The sequence below is a fragment of the Montipora capricornis genome, chromosome 10, assembly GCF_036669925.1.
Source record: "Montipora capricornis isolate CH-2021 chromosome 10, ASM3666992v2, whole genome shotgun sequence".
Lineage (NCBI taxonomy): Eukaryota > Metazoa > Cnidaria > Anthozoa > Scleractinia > Acroporidae > Montipora > Montipora capricornis.
The window spans coordinates 57,373,678-57,391,177 of NC_090892.1; the positions used below are offsets into that span (position 1 = coordinate 57,373,678).

The following is a 17,500-nucleotide window of genomic DNA, read 5'->3' on the forward strand; positions in this document are numbered from 1 at the left end:
CTCAGTTTTACGTGGCATTGACTGAGGTTTCGACACTACATAATCTCTCGACTCTGAGCATGACTTCAACTCCGGTGTCAAAATGTCACTCAATGTCACTAAAAACAGTCCTTCCCAGGACTACTCTCACCTGGACGATCTTAAAATGATTACGTCAACAAGTTTATATAGTGCCTACCAAACGTACTGGCTTTCAAAAAAGGAATAATTTATGACTGCTACAGTCATTGTACTCTTTTTCAACACGAAGTTCTGATGTGGTTAGTTATTCAATACCACAGATTTTGTTACTCCTGTATAATACACATGAAAAAATTACTCGATTCTGATTGGATGAGAGCAGTGCAGTTCAAGTGTAAACAACAGTGCAAAAGTGTAACACCGGTGCAAAAAGTGTAACACCAGTGCAAAGGGGTAACACCAGTGCAAATTACACATCGTAATTCTGGATTTTGATTTGCAGAAAGACATTGGAAAGTTGTAGGCCAATGATCTCAGTAAACGGCAATGACCAAAATTTTGTACAAAAACTCTGAAAATTTTTTTCGAATGCGAAAAAAAGGGCTTCAAGAAACATCTTCCGGCACTTTTTCCACGCGAATTTGTCATGTTTGTATTATAATAAGTAATCATACGGTTTTTCTCGTTCAATTTGGAATTAATTTGCACTTGTGAGTTTTTGAAAAAGCTGAAATTGCACTCGCCGAAGCGGCGCGGGCAATTTCAGCTTTTTAAAAAAATCACTCGTGCAAATTAATTACAAATTGAACTCGAAACCGTATTAATACCTATACTAACACTTTCTTTATAAATGACACGATCAATCGAGTGCGTAATGGCGGTCTTGCAGACGCGGATGAAAACATACAACATATCAGAGTGGAATACGTGACGAGATTTGGCTCACCTTTAAATACAGAAATAATGGTATTGTTGATGTTTACCTCATCAGCTTCTTTCTCTTTTTTTGAAACAATTCCTCTCCTTGCATTTCCTTGTAAATAGTGACCCCGTATTTACACCTGCGAGGAGAAATTCGGCCAAGCGGTTTCATACAAACCGATTTTGTTTGTTTGTTTTGTCATTTATTTGTTTGAAGAAGTTGAAGTATTGGCAGTTTATTCAGCTGATGTGGACGTGCTATACCCAGCCGCATCCCATAGCCACTAACGAAGGACAGCCACACACACCGGGAACTTCATCCCCTACTCTATTCGAATAGGTGCGGTGTTCCCACAGGGGAACTTAGAACATGAAAGCTATTTGTGAGGCCATCGGTTTATAGTCCTTGTCCGAGAAGACTTGAAGATTCTACACCATTTGCGGATGTAAAGACAGCACTTTTCTTCTCAGTTATTTTAAGACCCTGAGTGTTGGTCCGCCCGGAGTCGTTCTCACGACCTCGGATCGCAGGCAGCCCGGTGCTCAACCAACTGAGCTACTGGTGTGAGGGACAAATGGAAAACGATTGATGCTATAGATCCTTTGGCTGCGAAATCGTTTTCTCCAGTGAGACAGCAGTATCACTACTCGATTCCTCATCCGTTCCAGTCCCGTTGAGCGTATATGCGGACTGTTCGAACCAAATGCAACACATTCTGTTTAGAAGCAAACAGACCGACTAGGAGCAAACACCCACATTGAAAATAGCGCGATCATTAAGTGTGAGTCATCACTTTCTCAAAACAAGTCATTTTCAAATACTATTTCACGCGTAAACTGAACTGCTACTCCTTCACCTATTTTTGCCAAGAGAAGCCGTTCAAAATTTTTAGCGCGGAGCACCATGGGTAAGAAAATAGGTAACCCAGCTACGCGAGAAAATTTGGTTTTGGTCACCGGTCGAACGTACGACCGTCCAACCCTTCATGTAAGCCAATGTGAAACGCTGTGGACAGCCCGCGTTTTTTTAGCGGGAACATGGATATTCCATCGTATGGTATGGTGTTAACCACTCTGACACCCACACTGACACCAAGCCAAAACAAGGTATCCGCTGACCAGTATCACGTGACCTTATCGCGGGATCGAGTTTAAAGCTCATCGAGGTCAACTGGGTTTTTTCGCGCGTTGGACTATTGACCCAGGTACTGGTTTTCCATTGGATCACAGGTTTCCAGCCAGGTTAACACATAATCTATATATTATGGTCTGACAAAAGAGTAAGCTCTAAGAGTGTTATAGGAGTTGTGAGCTCCCATGTCATGATGGGCTGTTCTCTCTTTAATCATAAACGCCAAACTGAGTTGTTTTTTCGCAACCCTTCTCCAATTCTCGTACGTCATTGTAAGGCGCTTTTGAGTATATCCATATAGAAGTGAGCTACATGAATGATATAAATACCATTTTTTTTATTTTTTATCATCAAATTGCGTTCGCAGCAATATATAATATCTTTTTTTTCTATCTATTACTCACAGTTAGTCTCATTGTGATTCTCTTCTTTGATCCTCGCGTCCTTTGATGCATTTTGCGTTTGCATTCCTTCTTCCGCTTCGATGTAACGATACCCATGCTCAGATAGAACAACCTGTTTTGTTTCACACTGATTAAGTTATTCATTTTAAACCGGCCAATTCTCGAGTATAAGGGTCGACTTGTCTTATAAATTAATGAAGAAATCCCATAACCAAGAAGTGTCGAGGTCTCTCTCAATTTTGGCAGGGTCCCACCAGATTATGGCCAATGAGATTGTGCCTGAGTATAACCACAACGCCTTTAAAATTTGATTTGTCCTTCAACCAAGTGGCTGCAAGAGGGAATTCTCTTCCTTAGTAAAAATTATGCATCGTGCGAGGAAAAATCGCAAAAATCTAGCAGTAGCCATCCCAAAAATAGATGATATTGAAAATGCAGATGGGCCCGCATTCCATGGCATATCCAGACTTTCTGGGTTACGGGACGCTGTTGTTTGAGGTAAATCATATCACTCGAATCTTGTATTGGAATCTGTCCTTAAAGGGGCTATGTCCCATTTTAGGGTGTTAAAAACTCGAAAATGGTAATGTGGAATTTCCTTAATGATAAAAGATAGATAGATAAATCGTTTATTAAAAGAACAACTCGCAGTCGTGAGACTGAATTACGTGTACAATATAAAACATAAGATAATAAACTAATATACAATAATCTAAATATAAAAATATGCATAAAAGTATCGCGTTACATCACAGGCAAGGTTATTCTGAGCAAAAACGACCTTTATCCAGCGATTTTCCATAAAATCTGAAAAAACGTCAAGCCGACTGCGACTTTTTTTCTAAAATTACCCAAAGGCAAGCCGTTTCAATCTCATTGTGCATTTGTGTCCATCCATGGTTCTCATTGACTTTGCTGTATTTCCATTATGGTTGTTTTACTGTTTTAAGTGGTTTATTGCAATGTTTCATGCTACTTTTTGAACATTTTGGGTATCATCAAGAGAGTATGAAGGTCATACTCTCTTGGTATTGCATCATTGTGCGTTACATAGCCCCATTAAGTTCATGTTTCCAATACTGTCAACTCTCTCTAAGACGGCACACCATCGGGACCGCCTCAGCTGTCCGTCTTAGAGAGTTGTCCGGCTTATGAGAGAATCGACGTAACATGACCCCAGGAATTTTGAGATAATAATGCTGAACCTGTGCACAGTGAATACCCGTCTGTTTAAAGTTTGTTTTAAGTTATTTACTTGAACGAAACCTACCTGTTTTTAGAGACTACAATACAATTCCGGTTATCACCTCCAAGTTATTTTTTTGAATGGGACAATGACTGATTTAATTTTAACTTGTACTGTATGTATTCCGGCGACAAAGATAAGAACTGTCAATTAAACGTCTGGTGTTAAAAAAAGAGTCACCCTACAATAATTTTTATTCCCTAAATCGTATTTGCGGTGACATTCAGCACCTCACAAGTGTCCGTTGTCCGTCCTATGGAGTTGTCCGTCTTATAGAGAGTTTGGTTTATAGTTAAATGACTACGAAAACGGCCGGGACAAGCACCAGGTGTCCGTCTTATAGAGGTGTCCGTTAAAGAGAGAGTTTGACTGTATGGAATACATTTAGTGAGACTGTGGAGATTTCGGAAACGATTTTCTACGCGAAAGATTCAGACCCCTTAAGCCTCGATTTGTCCCGGCTCCTTATAACGCTTAATGTGGTCCCATTAACTGCGGTAGCCTTCGCTTGGAAAGTAATATCGTGTTTAGTTGACCTGCTTTAGACCACGCCCATTGAACTTTTTATAAGAAGAGGGCCGAAGCCATTGACTGACGTTGGGAGCTCGTCATTTGTAGGTTCAACGTCAGTGGCTTTATAGCTCAGTTGGTTAGATCGTCGTCGCACCGGTATCGCCAGGGTCACGGGTTTAAACCCCGTTGAAGTCCTGAATTTTTCAGGCTATTTCTACGGAATTGCTAAAATTGCGTCCAAAACTGCGAGGATGATAGCTTTACACTTGATTCATATCCGCAGTTCAGTATATGATTCATTTCATCTATCATTTCGTTCATTGATTCACTCCTCCTCCGGGAAAAATTAAAAACCTCAAATGACCACTCTCCACGTCGCGGCTTTATAGCTCAGGTTGGTTAGAGCGTTGCACCGGTATCGCGAGGAGTCACGGGTTCAAACCTCGTTGAAGTCCCGAATTTTCCTCTCTACGTCACATTACTGCGAGGATCATTCCTTTACTTGAAAATAAGTGGATTGGGAGAACGGTCTTGAAGGAAGGGTTGGAGAACGAACAATTCATTTTTGTATGGTCATCTAGCCGTTGAAACCTCAAGTTTCACGGTGTTGCTTTTCACAGAACATAAGACACAAGATGTAGCAATGTGCACCGGAAGAGGCTCGCGATGATTTTGTGATCGTTGTTATCCGAGAAGGAAAGGAAGTGTAGCATTTAAAGACGTCACTTTTGCAAAGACTGCACTAGCTTGTACTCGGTGATCTTGTATGTCACGTACACACTGATGCCTCTAATTTGTTGCTCATCACTTCCGAAAAAAAAAAGAGGACTGTTCAAATATTTTGCGAATATCTTGGACTCATTAAAATAATTTACTTAAAATCGTTTAATAAAGAGCTTTTGTTCCTCCACAAATCCAATATCTCCGGTACGCGGAACACAAACCAGGTCAAACGAAGCCACGAATGTTCAGCGTTGCTCATGATATGCCTGAGTAGCCCCATAACTGTTTACGTAGTTGCAAAACAACAGTGTCCATAACTTCGTTTGATCCGTCCAACTGTAGTTAAAATATCTATTGTGACTAGAACCCGTGATATTTTATCACCGACAGCTGTGTGCTTGATATTTTGTTATATTGTGTTGTTATTTTCCCCGTTCTTTTTATCATATGACTGAACTGAATTTAGCTAAACATGGACTTCTTGTTCGGTAATAAAGTTAAAAATCACAACGGGAAAGCGATCTTCAAAGGCAAAGAAGAGAAATCAAGCGAAATTCCTGCAGCAACAAGTATGAGTGATACAAACTGCATTACTAACCGCATTGCATTACCGTGTAGAGCCAATTTGACACCTAAACACAATATTTTTCAGTGTCCACGTTTGCAAGAATGCGAATCATGGTAAATTGTAAGGGAACATACAAACAACTCCGTGCTTAGTGCGAAGCGAAGTTGTATAATCTAGGTTATGAATACGTAATCTCCTACACAAATAACCATTGTGGGATATCTACAAAGATCTTTTAGAAGAGCATGATAAAGAGCGACAATCACGCTTACCTTTTCACTCGCGATCCAGATTTACCACTCTACTGCGCTGTGCTCCGTATTTCAGACACGCTGCTACATTTTTTTTAATGCAGTCACTGCAGTTTGATTGCTTAGTAACGAGGAACAAGAGACTGTTGTCAACCTTCAAGCAATATTAATGCCTTCTTTAAGGACAGCATACAATATCAGGAAAACATTTATTCAAATCATATGTAATCAATCAAGCTTAACCAAGTTCAGAATTTACGTCACAAGGTACATAAACGTAACATGTAGTTTTTCACCCACTGAATGACGCAGCAACAACATGTAGCTATGAATCTGGCTTTGTTATGATACTGAGAGCGTTCTCAACGTGGGATGACGATCGAAGTATTCTCAAGTTTTCGAAACACATCGATGACGGTTTACGTTGTTAAAACGGCTTTACAGTAAGCCGTTAAAACAACTCAAACCGTCATCAATTTTGCTCTTTAATCATTTCCTAAAGTATTTCAACCTTATGCTTGACTTCTAACCACGTGACAGAAAATATCAGAGTAGAACCTTGTTAATCTTGGACAACAGGAGAGGGCGTATCAAGTTAAGCTATGATCCTCACAGTTATGAACGCAATTTTTGCAATTGAGTAAAGAATTCTGAAAAATTGAGGACTTCAACGGGGTTTGAACCCGTGACCTCGCAATACCGGTGCGACGCTCTAACCAACTGAGCTATGAAGCCACTGATGTTGGGAGCTGGTCATTGTGGGTTCCAATGTTCTCGTGAGGAATGACTCGACGATGAAATGATAAATGAAATGGATCATATATGAACTGCGGATATGAAATCAAGTGAAGCTATGATCCTCACTCACAGTTATAAACGCAATTTTTGCAATAGCGCATTTCCGAGTTCATGTCTGCCTCCTCTTCAAAGCGAGTCTAAGTGCGAAGGTTTTGTTATGAAAATTAGTTTTCATTCATATGTAAAGTAGAACTAATTACCACCACAAAAACTTCGCACTTAGACTCGCTTTGAAGAGGAGGCAGACATGAACTCGGAAATGGCCTATTGCGTAAACAAGCCTGAAAAATTCAGGACTTCAACGGGGTTTGAACCCGTGACCTCGCGATACGGGTGCGACGCTCTAACCAACTGAACTATGAAGCCACTGATGTTGGGAGCTGCTCATTTGTGGGTTCAGTTGGTTAGTGCGCGGCTTTCGGAGCAAGTGGTGTTGAATCGCGACGCTCGGGGGATGCCTCCTATTCAGTTCATCACTGAAATAGGGTGATCTTCAATTTTCATTTCGATAGACCATACTCGTATTCTCAGTATTGGACTGGAACTAGCTTGCAATGGAGGCTAATGCGGGGAAATCTTTTCAAATGCAAATACTTTTTGATATATTCCCACCGCATTAGCCTCCATTGCAAGCTAGTTCCAGTCCAACACTGGGAATACGAATATGGTCTATTGTCCGAGATGTTTCAAACAAAAGAATATCCATTTTGTACGAGCACCAGTAAGGCGGCCATGACGAGATGCACAAGACAAAAATAGCCAAATTTTGATAGCGAGGACCTCGATATTCTGGGAAGTACAGAAAAGAATTTCAATTGAACTTGAACTTCGTAATAAAGCCACATTCATAATTTTCCAAACCAGCTATGTCTTATTGCCAAAAGGTGATGCCTTTTTTCTCAAATAGATAGCGATGTAAAATATCCACATCAAAATTGAACTAACTAGAGCGCGCGGGCGTTCAAAACAGCAGATGTCGTCATTAAACTCTTACCAAGTCTTTACAAAAACTGAACTGTCAACGAAAATGATAGATATTCCGGCCATGACTCGGGTACACTCGGGAAAAAATCCTAGTGCTTTTTATAGGAGCCGAACCTGTGACTTTCCGATGCGATTTCTAGTTCGGATGCTCTACCACTGAGCTATAAGCAGGAGACTCGTTTATCATGATGGGAACTTTGCCACGAACCAAATAGACCATTTCCGCATTCATGTCTGCCTCCTCTTCAAAGCGAGTCTAAGTGTAAGTGCGAAGTTCTTGTGATGGTAATTAGTTCTTATTTTCATAAGGAAAACTTCTCACTAAGACTCGCTTTGAAGAGGAGGCAGACATGAACTCGGAAATGGCTTATTGGGTGTGGCTAAGAGTGACTTAGATAAGAGTTTTGTTATGGGATGGGTGGGCTCCCCCAGCACAGTCACAAATGAGTCTATTTTTAGAATATCCGTTCCCGCGAAAATAAGTCGTCACGTCCCTGAAAAAAATCATCGCAGAAGCAGTCACGTGACATGGCTTCTCCTGATTGGTTAAACTGGCAGCCCTTTGTTTTCGCGCGTAAAGTGTATCTAAGAATAAGTCCATTTGTGACTGTGTTGCAAGACCACACTCGGGGGTTACTTGTAAAAAGAAATTATCAGTTCAGAAGTTCTTCAAATGAGCTACAGGAGACTCCTCTTAGAAGCACGTACAGTTTCAGAGTACGCGTGTGTCATATCAGAAAAATTCGTCCTTTCATTCAATCATCTGACTAAGTATTGTTGCACTGTCAATTTGCAAAACAATTAGTTTTCCCATTAATTTGTGCATAAATTAAGTTATGATGCATTTGCGAGATTTGAAGAGCAATGAGAAAATCCAGTAATATTTATTTTATTATATTTTGGACAAAACCCTCTCATTAACAGGAAATCCGCGAAAACAAACTTTATAAATATAGGATAACTTACAATAAAAAGACCGTGATAAAAACTAAAGCGACTACAAAAAAATCATCCCTCAGCCAATTTTCCTTGTTATTTCACACGTAAAACATAAATCATAATTCAATGCAAACTTGTGCTTCGCTTTAGGAGATTAAATAGACATAAAGAATTCCCTTTGCATGGATCCTTTACTGTGATATCATGGTTCTTGAATGAACACTTATATAGGTGGTTTTCACGTTACGTTATCGCCACTATGTTAGTGGACGAAAACAAAAGATTTCTCATTAGCTTCCTTTGTTCGTCCACCAGCAATTGTTCACTGTAGCATTGTGATCTGTGTCTCTAGAGATTGGTTGAAAACCACCTAAGTATTGGTAATCACTGAACCTGGATACGCGAACGAAATGGACGCATCGGCATTTACGTCTTGATATATTCAGGCGGTATTTCTGCAGAACTCGCTCGTTAACGTTTAGTTTAAAATGAAAACCCACAAATCCAAGAGCCAAGTGCCACTACCGTCACTCTCCCAACGCAGCTGTCTCTGCCAATATGGTGTCCGAGAACTTACGACGGCAACGAGAACGTCATCTCAAATATAAATTCGCGTTATTGTAATTGTAATGTGGTAGTTCCTCAAGAATGTCACTGGTCGGAACGGCGCTTAATTTAGGGGAGAAAATGAAAATTTATCCCGAAGTGCTGACGTCCTTCATAAAACCTCAAATCTGGCTATTTCGCATTAGCGACCTTGAGCAAGGACAACTTGTGTAAAAATATTATTTCCCGTCATTGTAATAATTTCGCGATTATTCCAAGTCGTGCCGCAGGGAAATGTGTATCATCATTGCTGGAATGAAATTGGTGTGAACGCTGTGGATTTTTGTAGACAAAATCGAAGATTCATCGTCAGGCGCTCGCGTCTCCTTCATAACTTCTAATTTAATAATTTCACCTCGTTGTCAGGTCGAGGACGGCAAAGAAATGCACCAAAGTGCAATGCAGAGCCTTTGTTTTTGTTCATTAAGCCTATTGTTTCATGGCGTTCTCGTAAACGTCGTCGTCGTCCTTGCTTAAGGCTGGTTTTCACTAGCGATGGAGTCGGAGTCGGAGTCGTAGTCGGAGTCGTAAGAGCGCTTACGACCTAGTGAAAATCAAAGATCGGAGTCATAAGCGGAGTCATAAGCTCGACCGAATCAGAGTCAGAAGAATCAGAACGTTCCCATTTTCGTCCAACTCCGCTTTTGACTCCGTCGCTTATGATCCAGTGAAAACTAGATTGTCGGAGTCGGAAGCAGAAGCGAAAGAACCAACCAATCACAATGCTTGGAATCGAGTATTGTGATTGGTTTATTCTTCCGCTTCTGCTTCCGACTACGACAATGTAGTTTTCACAGGATCATAAGCGACGGAGTCATAAGTGGAATCGGTGTTCTGCTTCCGACTCCGAAAGATTCATTTTCACTAGATCGTATCGCTCTGCGCTTCTGATTACGACTCCGACTCCTTCGCTAGTAAAAACCAGCCTTTAAGTTCCCTAATAGGGACCTTAAGATTTACGACGGCGACGTCGACGAAAACCTCACCTCAAAATAAAACTTTGCTCTAGCATAAGTCTTTCGCGATTATTCCATCTCCTTCACGTCGTACAATGTGGGCGAAGTATCATAAAAATGAATTGGTACGAGCGGTTTCAGACTGAAAATAGAGAAAGAAAGATTCTCTGTCGCATGCTCACTTTGTCGTCAAAACCTAAAATTTGGTGATTACACGTCGTCGTTATGCAGAGGACCGCAAAAACATGAGCTAAAATCCGTGCTGCACGTGCAGCACGATTATTTATTCTCTTTTAACCAATGATATCATTGTTTTGTGGCGTTGTCGTCGACGTCGTCGTCTTAAGGCCTGGCCAAACGCTCGCAACATTTTCAACGCAACATCTTGCAACATTGTTGCATGATGTTGCAACATGTGTTGAATGGGCTGGCCAGACGCAAGCAACATTTTCAACACAACATGTCGATGTTTATGTGCCCCATGCCCCTGGCGCGCAACAAGTGGACCTAGCGCAGATGCCCTAGTGCAACAATGTTGCGTGAACGTGGCCAAACGAGAACAACATCAGGCAACATCAAAAATGTTGCACGAAAAATGTGACCGTTTTTAAATATGATCCAACATCATCCAACATATCGCAACATATCGCAACAGGTGGCCAAACGTACGCAACATGTTGTGCCCAAAAATGTTGCAAGATGTTGCGTTGAAATGTTGCGAGCGTTTGGCCAGGCCTTTAGGTCTTAAGCTCCCTTTGTTTTGCAGACGACGGAGAAGAAATGGACAAAAGTGAAAAGCGCACGCACAGGGCGTGCAAAGCTATTGTCTTTGCCCACCAAATATGCAAAAATGTGACGTTCTCGTTGCCGTCGCCTGTGTCATTGCTTAATTAAGTTCCCCGTTAAAGCAAGGACAACGGCAAAGTCACACCAAAATATAACTTGGCGCTATCGTAGGTATTTCGCGATTCTTTCATCCTGTTCACATCCTGTACAACATGGGCGACTTTTCGTATAATAACTGGAAGGGTACGGACGGTTTCAAATTAAAGTAAATACAGAAAAATGAATGCCGGGTTCATTATTTTATGTTCACGTTGTCGCCAAAACCTAAAATCTGGAGACTTTACCTTGTTGGTTTGTGGGGTACGGCAAAGAAATGCACTGAAATGCGTGCCCCACGTGCAGCACGATAAATGTTCCTCCTTTAACCAATAATATTCTTTCCTTCTGGCGTTGTCGTTGCTTAAACTCTTCCACCACTGCTACAGCTGCCGCTCTCCCAGCCACTATCAGTGTCACTGACACCAGTGCTAGCGTGGACAATGTTCAGTCGCTACCGCTTCGATCGTCACTATGACTACCATTAGCGTATAAGTAAAAGCTCGATATTCGTTGCAACTCTTGCTGCTTCTGCCACTAAAACCTCTTTACTACCAAAACCTTTTCCTAAAGTCTATTATCATTCCCGAAACGGTTACAACGCAGCATAATTGTACTTGCGTGTCCTCCATGCAGTTCACCTTAAGTTGCAATAAATCGAAACAAACCTACTCCGGTGCTCTTGCAAACTATTGCGTGTTATATAGTTTCTTCAGTTTTTTTGTATCCACCTTGGGCGAAGTTCCTATATCGCAATGCTATTAGGTGTTCTCTCTGGCAGTAGGTAAGTGTATGGAATCTTCAAGCGTTTATTGCGTTCTTTAATCGCCTCGGTTATCTCGTTCAACTTTCTTTGGAAACGAAGAATGGCTTCTTGCGCAGCCAGATCCGTGAAGGCGCCGTCTGAGTAATCACCAAGAAAACGCTACGGGTATAATAAAAATTCATTGTAATTAAATATGAAACAGTTTTGTAAAAAGGAAATAATGAAACTTTAATCGGCTTACTGGGCAATTGTATCGTTCAGCGTTGTAAGGTGTGCCTCTGTAGGCCGTCGACATTCTCAGCAATTCAGTGCTTGAGCGCAACCGAAAGTGCAGAGTTGCTGACTCTCCGGATCTTGCGTAAAAAAAGAAAAATTCCTAGGTTGGCCTCATCCTTTTACAGTAATATATCTTCCATAACTTCATCCCTGCATAATTTTAACTCCCTGTGAACTTGAAGCGATTTCTTTATTAGCCAATCAACGAGAACTTAACTCTCGTTTGTCAAAATCCAATCTAGGAGTCAAACATATATTCTAGAACACACTATTTGTTTTGAGCGGGTTATTATATTGTATTGTTGTTAAGCGTAATCGGTCTTAATATGTTTTCTAGTTCTATAGTTTGATTTGAAAGCAAAAATAAGAAGCACACAATCGTGAAACAACAACATATACGGTATAGCTCAATACCAAAAAAAAACCGGCCCCACTCTTATTCACGAGAGTGAAATACACTTAAAATCACAAATAAATACACGGCTAATCGACCACTCAACATGCATAGGAATTTTTCAGAGCCAATGAAACGTAATCATTCATCAGCAATTTTAAGAATCCCAACTGGCCGCTGGCAAACCAGCTATCTATTTATAAGTACAACCGAGAAGTTGAAAGAGGGGCTACCACCGAGCAAATTTAATGAATGGTCAGAACGGGTCTTGAAACCGGGATGTTCGGATCTCGGCAAGGCAATCCCCATAATCAATATACCACACCGCCAGGAACCCATGACCCGGAGCCTACAGCTCCTATACTGGGCCTATGTAACGGCGATTTTACAGACCGATCTATTTTTAGACTATCTTTTCCGAAAAAAAACAAAGGCAGTTCCGGTTCGGTGACCCTATGACGTCAGCTTAATTTCTTGTAATTGGTCATCGGGCTCCTGTGGGAGTCTCATTCGCGGGAAATTCAACCTAAAAATAAATCGGTCTGTGAAAACGCCGTTACACGAACACAGTAGAGTTGTAGGCTCCGGGTCATGGGTTCCTGACACCGCCTCCTCTAGTGATTCACGAGAGGCACATCCTAGGTCTACGAGCAGTGTTTTCTAAACCTACCACCACGCTTCACTGCGCAGGGTAACGAGCTGTTATGATTCCTTTTGAAATGTCTCTCTGAAGCGAAGGTCTGAGGTACACTAGTCTGTTGTTTTGTGGTTTGTTTATTCGTTTGCTGTCAAGTGTGGGCCGGGAGTAAGAAAACTTTGCTAAACGGCACTTGGAAGAGAAGTTTGACTAAAAATGGTGTTAACAAAAGCCAAAATAGAAGATTACTCCCTGGTTCTTGACGTTTAACAATACACGTATGTCTAACTTACCTCATCTGGAAAAATACGCGTCAAGTCATATACCGTTGCAATAGTAACACCAGCTTGGTGCTTGTTTGGCAAACTCTTCATGACGTCTTTCATTGTCACAGAATTTTTCTTCGTGGGAGGCGGCTGTCGCATAAGGGCGGGAGAATTTGGCGGGAAACCAAATGAATCCATTTGAGAGAAATTGACAGCTGCGTGCTGACTTGAGCAGGTGAAGATGACGATTGTGAGCAGGTGGATGAGTTGGTCAGCGGTTTTCACAGATGCAGGGAAGCCGTGATCACTTTCGCCTTCCCTGACTGGATAACCATTCTCATGGAGATCGAGAATCCATGCTTGAAGCTCGGTGTCCTTGGAATTGCAAAACATCAATGTTAAATGTTTTAAGGACGGTGTCTACTAATTCAAAGGTATTTTTGCCCCCAGTTTATGATTATGCAGGAAATGTAGATCTTGACAAGTGTTATTGAAATCCAAAAAGAAAATTGGGGGTAACCACGCATTTTTAAAAAATAACTGATGAATAATATTTGTAAAAAGACTTAAAATACAAAGCAATGTATGGCGTTCTTTCTCAAACTGAAGCTTAATTATCTCTCAAAAATGCATGGTTACCCTCAATTTTATTTTTGGATATTAAGAGTACTTACTAAGATCTACTTTCTGCGGATAGTTTAAAACCGCGCAAAAATATCACTGTATTAGTAAGCATCACTGATATGAAAACCAGAGTATCTCGAGATAAGCAGAACGTATGAGCAATAACAATAGTATGCACCGTCGTCAACGTTTTATCAGTAATGTCAGCGGCAAGTTTTTTCCAGAAAACGAGCAAAGAAAAGAAAAGTGATGATAATTTTATAATTTAAAGGTCCGCTATTAACCACCGTTTGGGCGTAACGTACTTTATATAAATTGCAAAGAGGACTTGACCTATTGATTTTACTGGTGCGCAAAACGATCTAGACAAAAGTGAATTTGCAGTTATACTCACCCTCTCAATATCTTTCTCCGAATGATAATAAATCGACACAATATCTCGAACGTAATCCTTTATGGCCATCCACATTCGTAAAGCGTCATCACGGTAATAGAAGCCTGGCAGTTTGGTAGCGTCCAGGACCCCTCTTTCTTTCAGTACTCTTGGTAGATCATATGACAACCAACTCATGTTCTTGTAGTACTTCTTCATGAGGGTAATGTGTCCTAAGCAGTAAAATAATTGGAGCAATTTCATACAGACAGTTTTAACCTGAGGCCCTCTAAACCGATCAATTTAGCTTAAATAGACATCGCAAATGTTGGTGTAGGAGAAGTGGGGATCAAAAACTTTGTTCGTATGACACGAAAAAAGATTTAAACAGAAGCACCACATGTAGGAGGAACACAAACTTTCTCATAAACGTGATTTGGAGAGATTCACCAGTGGCAGATTTAAGGGTGAAGTTTGGGTCCTACTTAAATCTGGTTCTGTATTCCGAGTCTCCATATCCATGGTCTGCGCTAAAAATTATTTGGGTCCCTCAGCAGCAAACAGAACTTTAATTTCAGGGAAAGATATTTTATACTTTATTTACGTACCTCCTCCTCCCAGACTAAGTGTGTTGTCCGCCACACCACCAGCAGGAATCAATCTTTCTCTTCCAAGAGTGTTAATGGCCAGAATGCCTCGCACGTGAGGTTTAAGTAATTTCCACAAGGGATGGATTGAGGGCAGATGACGCCAACAAGCTACGGATATGGGTTCCATAAACAGGTGGCAACGAAGAAGATGTGTGATCATCTGAAATCATGAATTTAAAATCGTTTGTTACGAGACGAGCGTTGAGTGTAAGAAAAATGGCAGACAAGGTAAAATATTATGGTCATCATAAAGAAGTAAGGGATACAGAGAGAAGACCTTAGCTGGAAGGATAAATGGGAAAACAATGTCTGCTGAGAGATAAGCTTTTGAGAGATGGTCAAAGTTACGAAGTCTAATAGGATAAACAATTCATGCTGATGATGGTATCCCTGCATGATAAGTAAGCTTGATGCCTATTAATACTCAAGATCCGATTTAGAATAAACGAAATGAGATACATTAGAACTGCGGAATGAACACTCTGCTGGCAGAGGTGTCCTTTATTCTCCCTCTAATGAGAAGGAAATTAGGAAGCCTCTGCACGGAACTCCTCGATGTTCTATCACGCATGCGCGACGTGGACTGGCTAAGAGTTCAATTATTCGTTAAAGTTCTGGACAACATCAAGGAGATATGTGCAGAAGTTTCCTTTCATTCTTGCTGGGAATCAAACTCTGCCAAACAGGACACGTAATGAACAAGTGCATCTACTTAAGTTTCTTAGCTAACTGCAATGATTATCCTAGCTTTAATGTCTTATACTCTAGACCGGACGAAATTAATGTCATACGAAACTCACCTGGTGCCACTGAGTGTCAGCATTTCTCAGCCACATCTTTGCATAGATCCAATCCATTTCAGAGTCATTCGGGGTCCATATTGGATTAGTCTCACTCGGCTCCTGGAATAACTGTATCGCTATTGGCACAATGTCACCATTGCGCCTTACGTAGAATAATCCCAAGGCAGGGCAAGTGTAACGCCTCTTTAAATTTTCATCGGTTTGTCCATAATGCGGAATTCCCTCAAGAATCTCAAAATCAACCATGTAAACACGACCATCCTGTAGATTGAAAGAAAAGAAAAGGCACATCTGGTAAAACGATTGCGTAAGAGGGGCTACGGCCCACAAAGGAGGAATAAGAGAATATTCGCTGACGTCATTGATTTCTTTTTGTTCCGTTAACATACGAGTTTGCCCACAGAAAATGTCATGACATTTACAGATTGAATTCAAATTGTAAAAAACCAAGAGAAAATGAGTGGACAGAGAAGGAGGCTCCCGGTCCAGCCCTTGGGATATGTCATGTCCACAAAAGTTATTTTTAGACGAGCGGAAGTCTTCCGAGACGTCCGCATGCAGGCCAACCTCGGTCCGATGTTTGAAAGAAAATATATATTCATAAGCCTTCCACGTGTGCCATCATTTTCTCTTTTCACTAAGAACCTGAGAGCGAAGCAAGACTGCATGCGGACGTCTCGGAAGACAGACTTCCTCTAGAACAAAGACTTCCGCTCGTCTAAAAATAACTTTCGTGGACATAACATATCCCAGTCAACGCCTTGAGCCTCCCTCTCTTTCCCCTCATTTTCTCTTGAAAAAACTTAGTGAACTCTCAAATTTTAAACCTTTTGGCTCGGATAAAGGGCGAGTTATGAGCCGTTAAAAAACTGATAAATTCTTGGATGTCAAAGTCGATATTGATCCCATCTATTTTTTTGGAAAATGTCGAATTTTCAAAGCATTACTGCCCAGAGATAATCTGATATAACGGGTTCAAATTTTCACAGATAGCTCATTATGCAATGCACTTTCAATATTCAGTACTTTATTCAGCCTCGGCTGACTGATTGGAAAACGATAGCCATGTGCTAATGATACAAAACTGAAAACAAATATTCGCCTATAAACTATCCGCCGATTTCTGGTGAGAGAAGAAGACTGGAGAACCACAGAAAACCCAAGGAGCAGAGTGCATAATCAGACATCAACCAGGATATGAATCCCAAGCACAATGATGGGAATAGAGTGCCATTGAGATTCTCGGGAAGGAGAGAAATTGGCCGGGATTTTGATGAACGTCCTAAATTAAACAGAAGTCGGCTTCCTTTTCTCGTCCTCCACTACATAACGTCAAATCAGAAAGACCAGTTTCAATTTTCTGTGACCGAGCTCGCGTGGTGCTTGTACGTACGGCTAGGAAAAAAAACCATCCGGTCTATCGTATCTCTGTTAGCTGTGACCCAACAACACTACAAAATCCATAGACTATTTAATTAAAGTACCTCTTACCTTAAGCGCTTTGTTAAGAGTGTCGCCTTCATCCAGCAAATTATCGACCAGCTCTTGCGTGACAGGAAATTTGACAGGAATCTCCGTGCAACGCCTGATTGTATCAGGGTTACAGCCATTCAAATAATGTGATCCATAGAAACTGTCATCTTGCCAGGCTTCGGCAGCAGGTGGGACAGAGCCGACGAAAGACACAAACGCCTGTAAGTGTTAAAAAAGAACTTGATTACCTTATCGGAATGCCTAAAAGACGAAATTATATGCTTCAATTTTAGTTTATCTTATGATATCAAGCAATCACTCCCCAAGGAACTCAGTCAATCGAACAGACCTTTC

General features: G+C 41.1%; 2 protein-coding genes and 2 non-coding genes across 5 annotated transcripts in view; all 4 read right to left on the reverse strand.

Annotated features, from left to right (window-relative positions):
• The window catches only part of LOC138018501 (allene oxide synthase-lipoxygenase protein-like), a 25,362-nt gene extending 19,381 nt beyond the window's left edge, over nt 1–5,981 (reverse strand). The window contains exons 1-3 of the mRNA XM_068865138.1: nt 5,741–5,981; nt 2,419–2,530; nt 945–1,022 (exon numbers count right to left, since the gene is read on the reverse strand). The gene's annotated coding sequence lies outside the window, so the exon portion shown is untranslated. The remainder of the gene's footprint in view (nt 1–944; nt 1,023–2,418; nt 2,531–5,740) is intronic.
• A 400-nt stretch (nt 5,982–6,381) lies between these two features.
• Nucleotides 6,382–6,454, reverse strand: Trnat-ggu (transfer RNA threonine (anticodon GGU)). The gene has a single exon. It is a non-coding gene; the product is annotated as a tRNA-Thr (tRNA).
• Nucleotides 6,455–6,810: 356 nt separating this feature from the next.
• Trnat-cgu (transfer RNA threonine (anticodon CGU)) lies at nt 6,811–6,883 on the reverse strand. The gene has a single exon. It is a non-coding gene; the product is annotated as a tRNA-Thr (tRNA).
• A 1,491-nt stretch (nt 6,884–8,374) lies between these two features.
• Nucleotides 8,375–17,500, reverse strand: part of LOC138019078 (allene oxide synthase-lipoxygenase protein-like) — a 24,581-nt gene continuing 15,455 nt past the window's right edge. For both annotated transcript variants that reach the window (XM_068865737.1, XM_068865738.1), the window contains 6 exons: nt 17,165–17,365; nt 15,671–15,934; nt 14,829–15,030; nt 14,242–14,453; nt 13,251–13,598; nt 8,375–11,809 (listed from right to left, as the gene is read on the reverse strand). In XM_068865737.1, coding sequence (XP_068721838.1) covers nt 11,630–11,809; nt 13,251–13,598; nt 14,242–14,453; nt 14,829–15,030; nt 15,671–15,934; nt 17,165–17,365 — 1,407 coding nt within the window. In that variant the 3' untranslated portion in view covers nt 8,375–11,629. The remainder of the gene's footprint in view (nt 11,810–13,250; nt 13,599–14,241; nt 14,454–14,828; nt 15,031–15,670; nt 15,935–17,164; nt 17,366–17,500) is intronic.